At 38.6% G+C, this 16,302-nt stretch overlaps 1 protein-coding gene across 3 annotated transcripts; it reads left to right on the top strand.

Moving 5' to 3' along the window:
* The first annotated feature begins 1,488 nt into the window (after positions 1-1,488).
* On the top strand, positions 1,489-15,512 carry LOC111336736 (DBH-like monooxygenase protein 1 homolog). 3 transcript variants are annotated; one of them, XM_022942893.2, is made up of 16 exons: positions 1,489-1,700; positions 2,955-3,008; positions 3,669-3,957; positions 4,873-5,019; positions 5,766-5,942; positions 6,529-6,612; positions 8,138-8,320; positions 8,877-8,982; positions 9,837-10,000; positions 10,233-10,308; positions 10,787-10,875; positions 12,295-12,333; positions 13,355-13,414; positions 13,523-13,647; positions 14,439-14,592; positions 14,891-15,512. In XM_022942893.2, the coding sequence occupies exons 3-16, from the start codon at positions 3,679-3,681 to the stop codon at positions 15,062-15,064; spliced, it is 1,857 nt and encodes a 618-aa protein (XP_022798628.2). In that variant the 5' UTR covers positions 1,489-1,700; positions 2,955-3,008; positions 3,669-3,678; the 3' UTR covers positions 15,065-15,512. The 3 variants fall into 3 exon arrangements, with proteins under 3 accessions (XP_022798628.2, XP_022798636.2, XP_022798620.2); XM_022942901.2 differs by lacking the exon at positions 2,955-3,008 and having other exon boundaries at positions 1,489-1,673; XM_022942885.2 differs by lacking the exon at positions 2,955-3,008 and having other exon boundaries at positions 1,490-1,700.
* The last annotated feature ends 790 nt before the right edge of the window (positions 15,513-16,302 follow it).

The raw sequence follows: 16,302 nt of genomic DNA, 5'->3' as shown, positions 1-16,302 counted from the left end.
TACCTAACGATGGTTATTGAAGGCCTTGTACATGTAGTTTTGCTTCACTCTTTTTTCCCCAGCTATATTTCCCGCATTAATTAATAAAAGTATGAGAAAATTAGGTTGTTGACCGTGGTGACGACAGCGGATAAAGACTTGCTTTTAGTTATTAAAATGATTTTCATACGTGAGTCCTCTAAAAAACGTTCAAGCATAACTCAACGTTCCCAAAGAATTAATACTGAATATAAAGGAAGAGTGCCAGTTTTACTGGTAAAGACGGGTGCTCTTGCCCAGGACTTATGGGTCTGCCTGTCACGCAATCCTTACTGAACATTTCGAGACAGGAGAGGGCAGCTCACGGCAGCTGTTGTTGATTCAAGTTCTGGCGATGTTCTTCAACAAAAGGTTAAATTTCCCTAAAGGGGTTGGGGCTCTCAGTTGGAGTGAAAATGCAAAGAGCATACCTTTGTGGCCTCTGTGAGTTTGAAATGCAGGCCAACATCTCGCCGTAGTTTCACTAGCCATTCTTTTCGAAGATTTTGGTCCTTTGGGAAACCAAAAAATCCAACTCGATTCCCTTCCGGATCAACAGTTCCCTTCTGTGTACAACTGGGCACACAACAATAGATATTTGACTTATATCTAATATTGGGTTCACTTATTTCGAAATTGATCACGAAAAACGATCTAAACGACCCATTTGGCTAAATAGCGCTTCTAACCTAAGAAAATTGCAAACTCCCTAGTGTAAAGCTTGTAAATGAAAGTTGTTAATCCTAAAACGCCTCTTTTTCATATCTGGGTACCAGTTTTTTCGCGCGTGTCCGCCATTTATGAATTCGGTCTATAAGAACCGACATCTTAGTTGAAATCTAGTTTTCAGAAACTTCATTTCTTCAAAGGATAGATTCTGATTTCTTAAGTGACGATAACCCTTGGGGCTCATTCAAAACAGCTACACTTACCTAGTGAAAAGAAAAACGAAATCACCTGGGTTTTTTTTTTAAAGTAATTATTCCCTAATCATGCGTCCTTCGTTTTGTCATGGGTTGTGGTTGAACAAAGAAACCTCAAAAGTTCTAAAAAGGTGCATTTTTCCGCTCTTGTGTTTCTTCAGGCTTGGAAAAGAAATCTTTGCTTTATTTCTCACGATTAATACAAACGGTCAAACTGTACCAGTTTTCCTATCGGATTGTTATGAATCGAATACTTCTGTGAGCAAGTCCTAAACAAGAAGGGGCCTCAATGTCCTCGTCTGCATCTCTTATCGTAAACAAACACATCTTTTCAAGCAGTCATTAACCCACCTTAAAATAGAATGGAAGTAAAAAAAAACGAGACCTAATGCTGATATGTAGCACAGAAGCTTGAGCCTGCAATCTGGCGTCAGACTACTTTGGACAGCGTGCGATTTCATTTCCTGAGAAGGGTCATTTGAACGGATATCTGCAGTCTTTTTAAGAGTATCGTCGTTCTTTCGTGAAAACGAGACTATTGGTCTCAGTTGACTTAAAGTTTACAAACCGACCAATCAGGGAAAGATACGAGTTTAAAGGTGGTACGAATATAATAAAAGATCAGGGAAGCCTCAGTCATTTCATCTTCAAGCAAACGTTCAGTCGGCACGGTACATCCTCAGCATATTCTCATCAGAGATCGACTCATTACGAAAACCAAGTCAACTAAAGGTACTCTCATCACAGCCAAATACCAACGTAAGAATTTGCTTTTGTCACATTGCTTCCATTTTATTGAATTTTAAAAGCTCGGTAGCTGGTAATAAATTGAAGTAGGTCACTATTAGAGATAAATTTTGCTTTACAGCAATTTTCAACCTGTCTAACCACGATTTATTTCTCAAAGAATCATTACAATCTACTGTTGCAAAAACCAACCACGACTTGGTAAAAAAAATTTATTGAATCGAATCAGCTCGTCACAATCGTTGATCTCGCGGGGTGATATATACTATTTCAAGTTAATTCATATGTAGTGTCCTCTCATTCCGTAAAGTGTCTAACTTTAACTCGAGAAGTTTTTAAAAAGTCATCATTTATAGATCGATCCAGACAAAGTCAAAGCTATCCGGCGAAAGCAAATGAAACGAGGAAATGGGCAAATATTTTGCCGATGCCTTTAAAGGCAGGAGAAAAATTAGTATGAAAACATTTTGCTTGTAGCTGTCTTGCCAGATATGAGCTTAAAAAGTGAAATTCATGAAAGAAAGAGTTTTCAAGCGCAAAATAACCCATCATTTCCTCATGCTCGGACACACCGGTGCTGAGACATTAAGGGGTGTTCCCTTTCAGCAAAGCTTCATGACCCGGAAATCAGTTGACCATTCAATGTTGATTCTGGAATATATTAAGTAAATGAACTCATCTATGTTTTTTTTGTCATGGAAATTTGAACGGGGACTTCGTTCACCTTTGAAAACCATCGCATACCAATACACCAACTATACATACGACCCAAAGCAAGTTGGGAGCTTATCGAGCTGGTCTTGATCATGCAAAAGATCTGGGGAGGAGGAAAGAAAGGGGAAAAAGGTCTTTCCCAGACAACCATTCATATCGAACTCAGTGTTGATAAAAGGCTCTATCAAGTTCCGGTGACAACGCTCATCACAAATGTCGAGAAGTGAGCCTCGTGCTTCGCTTTGTCAACCTTTTTTTCAATTATCTCTCGATTCGTTTCAAACATTCAAGGTGAATCGAAGTAAATGTGAGAAATTATAAGGAACCGCAATCAATCTGGGGATAGCCGAGAGAGAAGATGCTGTTTATCTCTTTTTGCTTCAGTATCATTAAAAGCCGTGACCCTAAAATTAAGAGATTACAGAGAAGGCTGAGAAAATATTTTGGGTAAACACTAAAATTGGATAAATTGGTATTTAATTTTCTTTTCTTCGTTTCCTTTGTGGCTGAAAACAGATAACTTAGTAATCAACTCACTTTATTTCCGCCTAGCACAAGGAATTATACAACACAATAATTAATACAAGGAATTACTCAACCCACCAGGTAACTGGCAACTTTTTTACGAAAGCTAAAATTGTTTTTAAACTCATTTTCATCCTTCAGAAATTTGTATTTGACATTTTACGTATTCTCTTGCACCAAATTTTGTGACTTGGATTAAACTTAAGGGATTTGAAAGAAAAAATTTAATTAGGGCCTAAGATATTGTAAATCTGAACTATCAAGACTTATTATTCAACTGCACTCCGTACTGTACAAATAACGCCGTAGACGAGTACAATTATCACGCGGTATTTGCGGAGTGATGGAAAACGAAGATTACTTATGCATTTGGAAGATTAACTTTTAAAGAAAATATCGCTGTCTTGCATGCTTTTTTTTTTTCATCAATTAATAGCCCCAACTTTGTTTCCTCTAATTCTTTTCAAGTGATCAAAGTGTTTCCATTCAACTGCAGCTGGTAATCTGTCATCAGTATTAGTCTGCATTTTTGTAAACTCATTGTAATTATGCAGTATTCAGGAGATGCATGCCCTTACACGCATATTTTTTCTGCCAGATTAACCTTACGGTATGTGAATTTAAGAGACGAAGAATTGATCTGTTAAAAAGTTTTTAACCTGACATACGTAATACCAAAAGTAATTCACGCTATTTCTTTAGTAATCGTTGGACTGTGTGTATCTTTCTGTTTTGATTCAGTGATTCACCAATGGTATCTCCACTGGTTCTTCTCCTAAGCTTGTGCTTAGTATGTTGCAAGTCAGCTGCAGTAGCTGATCTCATGTCGGAGTTCGACCATAATGCCGTCCTAGATCCCCAAGGAAGGATGAAACTGTATTGGAGTACTGATTTGGACGCAAAAATGGTTTATTTCGCAGTGGAGGCGGTGAGCACTGGATGGATAGGACTTGGGTTCTCAGAAAATGGAGCTATTATCGGCAGTGATGTTGTTATAGGCTGGGTCAAAGATGGTAAAGGAAATTTAAAGGTATTAGATGAAGATTATGATAAAATATAGGATATTGCATGGCCGCGCATGGATACGAATTTTATCTTTGAATGTTGATAATACTGCTCACGAGTGTGACCGTATCAACACGAGGGGATGAATTTATCTCCACAAGTACGCAGATAATATTTTGTTTATCATATAGATGTTGATTACATATTACTTAAATCCAAAACAATTTTTAAACACACATGCACCGAATTTAAAGATCGTAAACTCGTAAACTTATAAAGAAAGAGAGAAAAAAGAGCTAGTAAACTCAGCTTCTCCAGCTTCCGACATAACATAAAACAAAGTTTTCCTTTGCCTCCAGTTTTTCATAGAGAAAAAAAACAAGCAAACAAAAACAAAAAAATTCGTAAAATTAGTAATGTTTGAAAACTTTTAAAAAAAGAAACCTCAACGAAAAGTGAAAGCGTCATGTTGATAACTACGACAACATGGATACCTCCACATGAATAGCCATCAGAGCCATGTTCATCATGCGCTCACATATCACACTCTTTGACGCAAACAGAAGTTAAGAAATTCATATTATGCATTTAATGAATGCATAATATAAGTTTTTTTGACGAAGGATCATTTACAGAAAAAGGTGAAAAGAGGAGCATATATATCGACGTGACGGCAGGTGCCGAGCGACTTTCACCCTATTTATCATACAAGGTATCAAATGCCACCAGATCAGACTTTGCTGTCATCATTTCGTATCATTCGGAGCAACCGCTTCGTTTATGTTAATAATTATCTTCTCCGTGATTGATTGTGTTGCTTTTAAGCTGTCCTGGAGCGAATAATAATTGGCCAACCACCTCAGTGCTACCTAAGAAGCGCGTGCGAAAAGCATTTTCAGTGCAAAGGGAATATTTAAGTAGAACATTTTTCTTCCTCCAGGATTATTTTGTAACATCCAGTTCAAGTCTGGTTGTCGACCATCGACAAGACTATGAACTCACTGGGTACAAAGAAAGTGGTGGGAAAACGGTGTTAAGATTTCAAAGAAAATTTGACACGCATGATCCGTGGGACAGGAAATTTGAGGTAAGCAAACCATTCTATGGGGAGAGGGTGAACAAGATCAGACGTGTTTCTTGTGGGTAAATTGTGTGGGCGACTCCTATCATGATTACTTGAAAAAGGAATCGTTTAAAAAAACTGACTTTTAATAATGTTGGGGTATGAAAGAGGATAAACAACATTGACACGGGGCGTTTCAAAAGATCTTACTGTCCATTCAAATTTTTTATTTCGAGGGTAATACAGGAAAACTAACTTTAGTCGCACAGTTATTGACCAAAATACTCAGTCTTTGTGTCAATAAAGGTTTGTCAGTACAACATTTCTCTGTATTGAAATGAGGATGCAGTCAATCTATCCCAGATCTTGCACAAGGGTCCGTTTGGGTGAAAGTGCTACAGGTGAAAAAAAAAAGATGTGAACCGTAAAGTACTTCAAAAACAAAGTCATCATAGAACATCATTAGGCAACCGCTCCCCAGCCCCTCACTCCAACTGTAGCTAGTTGTTACCAGGCCTGGAGCCAAGCTTACTAAACTACCCCGTACGTTCCACCCATGGATGGAAAGTAAACTTACGGGCAGAGTTGTTATGTTGAACATCTCGTTATCATGCAACCTGGTAGGATTTTCTAATGCCTTTTCAAGGTGATTAAAGTATATATATCAGGCCAAATGTTCTCAGTTTTAATTTGACAGGATATAAAATGATATAGAAAACAATTGGCTCAAGGTTAATTTTCATTATCTCTGAATTTCCTCACTAATACAGAAAGGAGACACAAATGAGATATTTGCGTTTCACTCAGAGAACCCAGAATCACCAATGGAAATTCCAAAACACGTTTTCAAAGTGTCACGGAGACTGATATCATTTGTCAAAAGGAACAAGAGAGCCGCGGACAACGGCGAAAGCGGAGAGAAGACATTTAGGCTCACTGCAAGGAACGTAAGAATGCAAGCAGTTTCGTAATAAGAAGATTAGAGAGTGATATGCATTAAACAAAGATAGATCAAACATGTATGAAATAGAATCAGTTAAGAATAAACACAAGTAAAGTAAAACTATTGGTTTCAAAAGAAAATCCTTTAGTCTTTTGCCGGAGAAGAAAAAAAAAATTTAATTAAGTATTACTCCGTCAAGATGACTCCACACTAAAGTATTTAGCCATGCTTACCCACAAAACGCCATCCCCCAACTTGTTAAGAGGTGTAAGAAGGCTGTATGTGAAACGCAAATCGTGTAAAAAAAAAGAACCTCCTTTTATTTTACATGTAAAACAAACAGTTCAAGCCAGGATTAATGAAATGCCGATCTCATGGCGTTCTGATTGTTGATCACCAACTCTTCATTTGAATTTCGGGCATCATCATTTAATATCTTTCTGTGAGATAGTTTACGCAGACATGATCTTGGTCACGTTGTTCTTTTTACCGCGTACAACATCCCTAAGTCGTATGTGCTTGTAAGCTTTCGTCATTTATCAATGCAGGTAGACTGTTGAATTTTTTACCTGCTTTGTCTCTCTGTACAGGTAACCATTCCTTCAAGAAAATCAACCTACTGGTGTACAATCTCACGAGGTCCCAACTTGAAATCCAAGCACCACATCACTAGGGTAATATTTCTAATAGCATTGTACGTAACTAGTTGTTTAGAAGTTCTTTGTCGTATTTGCCCATGATGGTATCGTAGGTTTCGTTTTGAAGTTCGTCATTGACTGAAAACATTGTTGGTATTAGCGAAGTTATTATAATGGCTTGAATCGTCAGATCTCGGTAGAGTGTCGACACCAACCCTTTCAAAAAAGCCGATGTGACTGTTGAACACTCTGAAGTAAAATCGAAAACTGGCAACGAGGTGCAGCCGAGTGTATCACTGATGTCCTTACCAGACGTCATCTTGAAAAGACACGCTGAAACGTTGAATCTATTTGTTTATTATATGATGAAAAAGCCAAAGTCGTTCGCTTAACATCATGTACGCGTCTGCCCTGATCGCAAGCAAAAATCAATCAAATGCGTGTATAATTCAACTTACATTAGAAATACATATATGCATATATGCATATATAGATTTCCAGGTAGCTTGCAAACAGGCTGTCATTCTTACAAGCGTTTCTTAGCCCGCGAGAAAGTCTGAGTCTTAAAGTAAAGTGAAGCAGCGAGTGGCTTTCCAAGTGTCTGGCACTAAAAATGAGAGGCTCTCAGTCTTAGTGCCATTCCCCCGCCAGACCTATTCCCGAATCGTTTTCAATTTTCACCCGGGGAGAGAATTACTCGTCCTGCAGCGCTATAATGAGGGGCTGTTACGTACATTAAAATAGGTAAGTTGTGCCTGCTCTTTTCTTTTTTGGTCCAATTCTTGAAAACTCCTCTATATTTATTGGGCAGGTTGCCCAGGTAGGGTGAGGCGTCTTCGCATTTCGGGTCAAAGCTTAAGTCAGCATATGAGGGAAAAAGTGACTCGAGATAATTAACAATTGGTTCATGCTTTAGCGTGCACTATCGAGTTATGGAGCACGCGGGAAGTTTGGAGAGCACTCAAGAAGCTAGAGTTTCCCTCGGCTATCGCCTCGGGCAACTCTTACGCTTCTTTCGTGCTCTCCAAACTTCCCGCGAGCTCCATAACTCGATAGTGCACAGCTGAAAGCATGAACCAATTGTTTTAGAACGTAGCCGGTGGAATTGTGCATCAAATCCGACGCGAAAAACGGACAACAATATCAGTTGAAGCGAATCGTGACGGCGCTGTTTCCGAGTCTCCTTTTCCTTTGTTTTTCTCTCTTTCTGCCTCATTTAAGAGCTCTAGCCCAAGGGAAAAGGTCGAAACATTGTCTTCGTTTTCGGACTAGTAGGCCGAGTTTCTGTTTGTATCCATTATTGTCGCGAAATATAATATTTTTCCCCGCGCTAACAATGGCCAGTCGCGCGAAAAAAAAAGTTCTGGCGAAGTCGGATTTGCTGACGCTATCAGCGTGCACTATCGGGATTTTGAGCACGCTCACGTATAATGAATTTAATTGCGCGGCCCTGCTAGCTATGTTCTAATATTCAATTAAGATTACTGATCACGAATTGAAATCGATGAGTTTAAGTAAAAACACATTCAACCTCAGATTTTTCTCCTCTTCCGCCATTTAGTTCGAAGCTAAGATCCAATCCGAAAACAAAGACTTAGTTCATCATATAGCGCTGTTCGAATGTGACACTGATTACAACTTCACTAGCGAATTCTCCCTTCGAGGGGGTGATTGCTTTGCCAATAATATGTTTGCAAAGTGTGGAAGATTCAACCCAATTGCTGTCGCTGGTGCAGGGATAGAGGTCAGTGCATATGAAACGTGTTTTGCTACAGTTTATGAGGTGGTACTCTCTCCTTCGAGAGGACCTTAGCAGTGTTAGGAATGAAGGACTCCTGTGCATTAAATGAAGAGGAATCCTTTCTAAACTTGGTCCACGAAACTGAGCACTAACTACGACTCTAACCAGTAACAAACACAGTTGCAACGAAAACTGAGCAATAACTACGACTATAACCAGTGATAAACACAGTTGCAACGAAAACTGAGCAATAACTACGACTATAACCAGTGACAAACACAGTTGCAACGAAAATTGAGCAATAACTACGACTATAACCAGTAACAAACACAATTGCATCAATGACAATTTTTTTCTAATTGACAACATCCGAAATTGAAAAGCTGAAGACCTTTGTGAAGCAGGCATTGAAAACAATGATTTTGTTGCCTCTTTTTCTTTGCTAAATTTGCTTTTTTTCGAGTAAGTCTGCAACGCAAGAAACGTGGCTGCATGATATTGCTGAAAATTCTTTTCAAAATTGATTAGTTTCGTTTTTTCACCTTTCTTCCGATAACAGACCCATATCAACTTACCAGACCATGTTGGTTTCCCAATCGGTGGCGAAGATCTGCCCAAAATCTATATGCTCGAAATCTTCTACAGTAATCCGGAAAAGAAGGAAGGTAAGAAGCAATACATTCAGTTTATTAGGACGCGACTGCAACCTGGGAAATACCATGCAATGGTTGAATGCCAAAAGAGTCAGTTCATGAGTCAGTTCTCTATCAGTATAGTATATGTACTGGAAATAACTCTTTTCCTGACCAGTCGTGAAAATTATATTTGTTCCTAAACTACGCTTTAACCCAGTCAGGAGCCAATTACCTGATCCAATAAAGTGGTCACATTATTTAAAACTTTTTTTCACACCGTAAACGCAATCAATTGATCAATGAGGCCATACTTGATTAAGAATAGGAAAAAAAACTTGATTGAAAAACTCCGCGATCCAGTAAATATTACTTACAAGTTTTCAATTTATTTGTCGGCTATGAATATGGTTAAATGCCATAAGTCTACGCTTGGCACAAAATCGAAGAAAAGAAAATAGTTTCTTTATCCTGCTGGTCAGTTCTATCATCAGTCAAAAATTAGTTCTGGATTGGTTTACGTAGTAGTTATTATAAGGACTGGAAATTACCGAATTCACGAATTTGATTGGCTGAAATTAATGTTGAAAGCGGTCTAGATTTTCCCATCTAGACCGGCATCTAGACCGGTCTAGAAAAAAAAGGTACAAAGGATACAAAAAATTGGTTTATGAGACACAGCCATATAATAAACATCTTATTAACTGAGCTAGGTCGGTCTATATAGGAGAATCTTGACCTCGGTCGCTGGTACAGACCTCACTGCGTTCGGTCTGTACTGGCGACTTAGGTCAAGATTCTCCCTTACAGATCTCCCGCTCGGTTAATAAGTACTAATTATTGACTAATTCGTATACTAACAATATGGCTTACTTTATTCTGCTCAGGAAAAATAGACAGCTCAGGGTTTGATCTGTATTACACTCAAAATGTTCGGAAATATGACGGCGGAATGGTGTATCTGGGAACCAGATTGGATGATTGGCAAATTATTCCTCCTAAACAGAAAGATTGGGTGTTGGTTGGCTACTGCATGCATCAATGCACCGAGGTTAGAAACTACCGTACAAATGAAAAATTAAGATGCAAACGCCAAGAGATCAGCCGTTATTGAGGAATTTGTCATGCTTTGCCGAATAAAGTTGTTCCAGTCTTTCGAAAAAATTAACTGGCTAAAGATATGCTTTTTACAGACTGAAAAGGTTTTTTTGTCTTCTTCGAAACTTTTTAGCATGGATTAATCAGTCCATGCTGTTGTTAGTATCTTTTTTCACTTTTTCTAGCATAAGTTCAATTCTACGTCTTTGCCAGAAAGAGGAATCAAAATATTTGCAGCTAGTACCCACATGCATTCTGCAGGTAAGTTATGAAGATTATTTATTTCACTTTGTCTTTTTTCCCCTTGCTTTCTTGCATTTGTTTCCTTCCTTCTTTCTTTCTTCCTTTCTTTCTTTCTTTCTCTCTATCTTTCTTTCTTTCTCTCTTCTATCTTTCATTTATTCTAGCTCTCTAGCTCAATCGCCTTCTTACTAACTTACTCACTCACTCGCTCCTTTATTCATTCAATCACCCGCACAACCTTGTGACTGAGTCGCAGTCTAAGCTAATAACGACATGAATAATCAAAACAAAGTCAAAAGATGCAGTTATTCCTCACGATCCTTGCAATAACTTAATCTCCTCAAAACAGCTCGATTTCAGAAAAAAGTTTTCAAAATTGAAAATGTGTATCATTTTTCCCCTCCGTTTAAGTATGCTTTTACATAATTTTCTGATGATAATATATTTTCCTAGTAATTACCTAGAAATCCAGTCAGAATGCTTTTATTTGCTTTAGGCCGCGCCGCCTGGACGAAACATGTTCGTAATGGGAAGGAATTACCAGAAATTGATTGTACTGACAAGTTTGACTTTCAGAATGAGCAGGTAAGTAACGCGGCAAGGTCTGAGAGATCTCTGCTTCTGTAATAAAAAGGCAAATGCTGATTGGGTCGAGGTGCAATCAGTAGTTATGCGAAGGAAAAATTACATGAAAATGAACTGTAGAAAGAACATGGAAACAACTTTTTGAATTGAACTTCAGTTGATTTTGAAACGAATTGTATCGATTGCACGTAGTAGGCAGAAGAAAAGCAAAATCACAGAATTTGAATTTGTGGTATTGTATACATAGACAATAGCCACTATTTGACACTAAAATATGCACGGATATTTGTGCACGGACATTATCTGCTCCAAGATGCAACAGTCTTCGAAAGCGAAGCCCGAGTAAAACTGTGAGCTTCATCTACCGACCTACTGCAACTACCGAAACAAACGACACCGCAACTCCTACGACTACAACAACTATACTATACATATAAGGCATGTCTGAGAACATCGCGCACATTCTGCAACCCTTTAAATTCATTATCTGTGTCGGCCACAAACCCATCATTATAGTACGTCAGCTATGAATAAACGTCAGAGACAAGAACGAACCAAGGAACAAACAGGGAACGGTTTATACTGCTCCGACAACCACGCCCCTTTCAATGGAGAGACAGCACTTACTGTGGACTTTAAACGACTGACTCTAGAAAGCTGGTTTACTAACTGAGGACAAACTCCCCTCGACAGGTGTCAACTACTACCAGCGTCATACGAACTACTCATTCACGAGATTAATATTACAAACGAACCAAACAGAACGACCTCACTTTACCATCAGATCGAAATAGACCAATTACGACCAACTTACCACTCGAGTCTTACAGCCAATAGCATCACGGCTAAACCGATCAATTAGTTTATACGAGCCGGACTTAGAACATTCGACGACAACAATAACTTTTTCACTTGACTCTGATGATGACTTCCGCTCAGGTTTTCGAAACGTCAGTCACCACTACCGACAACAGTCCTTCTCAGGACTACACTCACCCGGACGATCAGACGACACTATCACACGTTACCCTGAGTTCAAACCATTTACAGTAGTACAAATGCTCTCTCGTCCTGAATTTAATTTTAAGCTAAGACTTATTGAAGTGGACGTAAAAATAAAGTCTGTTTACGAGCCTAGTGGCCCATTAGGCCGGTGCTTAACTCCGGTTTCTGTAGCATAAAGCGGCTAGGAGTATTTCTACTCCCCCCTTGATGGGATGCCAGTCCATCGCAAGGTTACCCCCAGAATTAAATTTGGAAATTGGAGAGTTTCAATTGGGTGATGTCCTCGCACGCCGTTTCTTCCTCGGACCCCAAAATTTGATTTAAAGTATCAAGGGCAACAGAATCGTGCTTTCACTTTCCCTTTTATTCCATTCTGATTCCTTTGAATTTTTATTCGCTGAGCCTTCTTTTCAGAATCTGCGGCTTTTAAAAGAGGAAGCTCATATCAAACCGGTGAGTGACAGAAAGTGAATTACGATCGCCGCAACCCCCCGAAAGCCAGACGTAGTAGAGGCCCGTTTCTCGAAGGTCCCGTTAACAGCAAAGCTGTTCTGTTTTCATGCAAGACAAGGGTTTAAGAATTTTTGAAAATTCTGCAAAGAAAAGACTTTTCTGCTACTGGGCAAAATGAGCTTGCTTCTTTATTCTTAAAATTTTGATTCTAAAACATAACTTTGGTCCCGCTAATTTACTGGGACTTTCGAGAGACGGGCGCGGGCACGCGCGAGTACGAAGACCGTGTGGCTTGAAAATTTAATTAACCTTCAAAACTGTAAAAACATACATTTTGGATGAATGACTACATAAAAGGGGAAGAAAAAGGCAAAATATAAACAAAACTTACGCCTCTGAGGGCTGTAAAAACGCAACCGCTTGGTTTACGACAAACAAGCTAGCGCGCATGTCTTAGAATGGTGAAGTAACGCAACCTGAGAAAAAATATTGAAGGAAATTCTAAAGCATGTGCGCGCAGGTGCTGATTCAATCAATCTTTCCAAAGACATAGAGAAGGAGAGAAGGTTAAATACGGCTTTTTATAGATAAAGAAAATATATAATGGCTTACATAACACCCATATAGATCAATCAGAGTTCACATCTGAACTGACTACTTTTTGATCCCATATGGACTGTAGCGACTATTTAGTAAATAAAGCCACACCCATCGCCCAATTTTTCACAAGTAGCTACTTCTATTTATGTTCTTACATTGATCTACTTATATTGCGAAAATCACATGAAACTAGCCCCATATGATTTAATGACAATCTCCAAACATCTGAAGGAGTATTTTACAAATAGATGATCATGATCATTAGGAATGAAAACAGTTGTTACATGAAAAATTTTTGTCAAGCCAGATTTGTTATGTTATGATAAAAGTGGAATATAACAAAACTAAAAAGTACTAGCCAATAAAGTTACGCGCCCCATCTCAACATGGTATCGAGTAGATTTTACACTCATGGTTTCAGGGTGATGACCTCGTCCAGTTCTGCAAGTATGATTCTTCTAATTCAAACAAATTGATCAAGGTACGTAACTTAACATTGTCACCCAAGCACTCTGAGCACTTTAGCAAACATGATGCGAATATTGTAGGTCAAATTTTATAATAAACCGATCTGGATCTTTTCCCATAGGGAGGTTTTGATGGTGACGACGAAATGTGCTATGGAATCATGTTTTATTATCCACGGATACCCGGCTTTTTAAGATGTCAAAGCGTCTCAATTGATCCATCCTTAAAGCTACTGAACAAATATTTGTAAGTATTTTACGTGAATTATTAATGGCAAGTTCCTAAACTTTCCATAACAAGCAGAAGTTGTAACAATGATTTCACGAGGCAAGATATGAAGCCAAGAAATTCACAAGTATCATATTCACTTAGTAAGTGATTTTAGACGCACCGAAACCTCAAATTCAGGGTAATATTCGAAGGTATCATTGACTTCAAAAAGGTTTTATAATGAGAGTCTGACTGTTTTGTTTCGCCTAGTATGTCAACTTAACGTGGCGACAAATTTCCATTACTTTCTGCTCATAAATAGCCATTATACAGCAAAGATTACTGGCACAGTTATCACTCTGCCTTTGTCTCTGTTTCTGTAAATGTCTTCATCGTCTTTGTTGTTGTTATGTTTTCTGCCTTTTTTTCTCAAGTTGTTCTTGTTGTTCAGCTTTTAAGAGTAATAATGGCTGGATAAGGTTGGCGTAGTGGTGAGAGCGCTCGCCTTCCACCATTGTGTCCCGGGTTCGATTCCCGGACCCGGCGTCATAAGTGGATTGAGTTTGTTGGTTCTCTACTCTGCTCCGAGAGGCTTTTCTCCGGGTACTCCGGTTTTCCCCTCTCCTCAAAAACCATCATCATTTGAATTTAATTAATTTAGAGTTTATTTGGATTTACACACGACCCCACAAGCTGTTCAGCTTTAAACATTATCGTGTCTAAATAAAGATTTTATTATTATTATTATTATTATTATTATTATACTAGATAATAATTTAAAAATACCCTTTGTTATAATAACACTTTGATATACATTTTGTTTCAAGTGACAAACCAAAGGTCACTTCGCTGAACAGCAACCCGCTTGTTCATCACAACACAACTTGGAGTGACGCAATGGTTGCTGACTTCAGGGAATACGAACGTGACAACGAAAAAGTCATTCCTGAATGTATTTACAAAGCTAACTTGACAGCTTATGTGAGTATAGCTTGCAAATTTCGGTTGTAGCCAACATTGTTTAAGTTTCTCGTTAGCTGCAGCCCTCCTTAATTATAGCCATCCTTCAAAATTCCTGTTTCATTTCGTTAAATTAGTACCTCTTCTCACCTCTTTGATCAGAAAACGTCACTCACTTTTTAAAAAGATTTTTTAAAAGTGAAGGAAAACAAGGTGTTCTTTTTGTAATACTGTGTTAGACTATTGAACATTGTCTTGACTGTTTTAGCTTTTTATTCGAGTGTAACAATGAATGAATGCCTTTTCGATGTTCTAACAGGATTTGAATAACATCACCATCAATGTGCCAATTCCGAAAATTTCCGAGGGCGTGCCTCCTGAGCAGCATACATGTCAGTCTCAAGTGATCTCCTCGGAATCTGTGAACCTCTCCCGTTCGGCTTGTGCTTTTGTTTTCGGAACACTGTGTGCTTTGGTTGGTGCTTTACAGTAAAAGTGACGGTGCACTGCGAGATGCATAATTCGCGATACCTATTAAGAGGAGGCTTTTAGACTCTTTGCAGTTGTATTTGATATTATAAATTAACTGGTAGAATATGAATGATTCATTTCCGAATTTAGGTTGTACTAAAGAGGTAGTTCTGAATAATTCAACCTTTTCTTTTCAGAGGCTCATTTTGTGGCGACAAGTTAATTTTTTGTCGGGTCATGTTGGGAGAGGTAAAACAGTTTTGTCCCTTTTGTTTTGATTTGGTGCTTTCCATAAATTCGATGATCTCTTTGAATGATTTTTCAATACACCATGCAAATTAATCATTAGAGGTCTGAATTTGAAGGTTTGCGACAAGATGTCTTCGTTTATTCGTAAATATAACAGGATAACAAGTCTAGGAGATTTCAGTAGCCAGCATCTTTTTCGTAAATAAATGTTTTTATCTGAATGCGTAGTTGTTAATATATTTTAGTGCGTGTACGTCCAACGTAATGCTGATTTTCTTTGCTTATCTGCATTCAAACAATAAGAAATAACTTAAGTTGCAGCACCTTTTACACTAAACTCGACTTGTTCTCAGTAGTCAAATGAATAAAGGGGGTAAGTTTCTAAAGAAACTGTGGTTCTGCGTTGGTGGGAGTAACAAGGTAAGTTGGTAATATCAGCTAAGTTGACACTGTAAACTGGCCACCGTAAAAAGCTGACGTTTCAAGCGTTAGCCCTTCATCAGAACGATGAATGAAGGGCTCTGATGAATGGCTAATGCTCGAAACGTCAGCTTTTTAACTGTTTACGTTGGCCAATTTACAATTTCAACTTAGTTGATATCTGTATTCGTATTTACGAATATTTATACAAGGTAGCCCAGTTCAGTTAATGGCTGGTTTAAATGGGGCCCTGTGACACGCACTTATCCCACCCCACGGGAGGACATCCACCCCACAGTAATCTCGTGCGTGGGAAATTAACTTTTCCTACCCCTAACCCTGCAGGAGACGGGGCCTATGGTTTATTCGTCCTTATCCGAGAAGACTAGAACATCTATCCATTTCTTGATATTATAGAAAGGTAGCAAATTCTCCTCAGTTATTTTATGAACATGAGTTTTGGTCCGGCCGGGACTCCACCCCTCGACCTCCCGCACAGCACAATCCGGGGCTCTAACCAATTGAGCTAACCGTGATGTTACCAAATTACCTTGTTCTCAGTAGTGTTTGAAGTCGTTATGAATTTACATG

The sequence above is a fragment of the Stylophora pistillata genome, chromosome 3 (assembly GCF_964205215.1).
Source record: "Stylophora pistillata chromosome 3, jaStyPist1.2, whole genome shotgun sequence".
Taxonomy (NCBI): Eukaryota; Metazoa; Cnidaria; class Anthozoa; order Scleractinia; family Pocilloporidae; genus Stylophora; species Stylophora pistillata.
Note: the sequence above shows the minus strand (reverse complement) of the source record. Positions and strands in the feature narration are given on the sequence as shown.

What these genes read in the sequence shown, in the direction of transcription:
- LOC111336736 (XM_022942901.2), top strand. Translation starts at nt 3,679, where the DNA reads ATGGTATCTCCACTGGTTCTTCTCCTAAGCTTGTGCTTAGTATGTTGC. An exon ending in GCATGCATCAATGCACCGAG is followed by an intron (nt 10,001 to 10,232) that starts GTTAGAAACTAC and finishes CACTTTTTCTAG; the next exon opens with CATAAGTTCAATTCTACGTC. An exon ending in ATTCAAACAAATTGATCAAG is followed by an intron (nt 13,415 to 13,522) that starts GTACGTAACTTA and finishes CTTTTCCCATAG; the next exon opens with GGAGGTTTTGATGGTGACGA.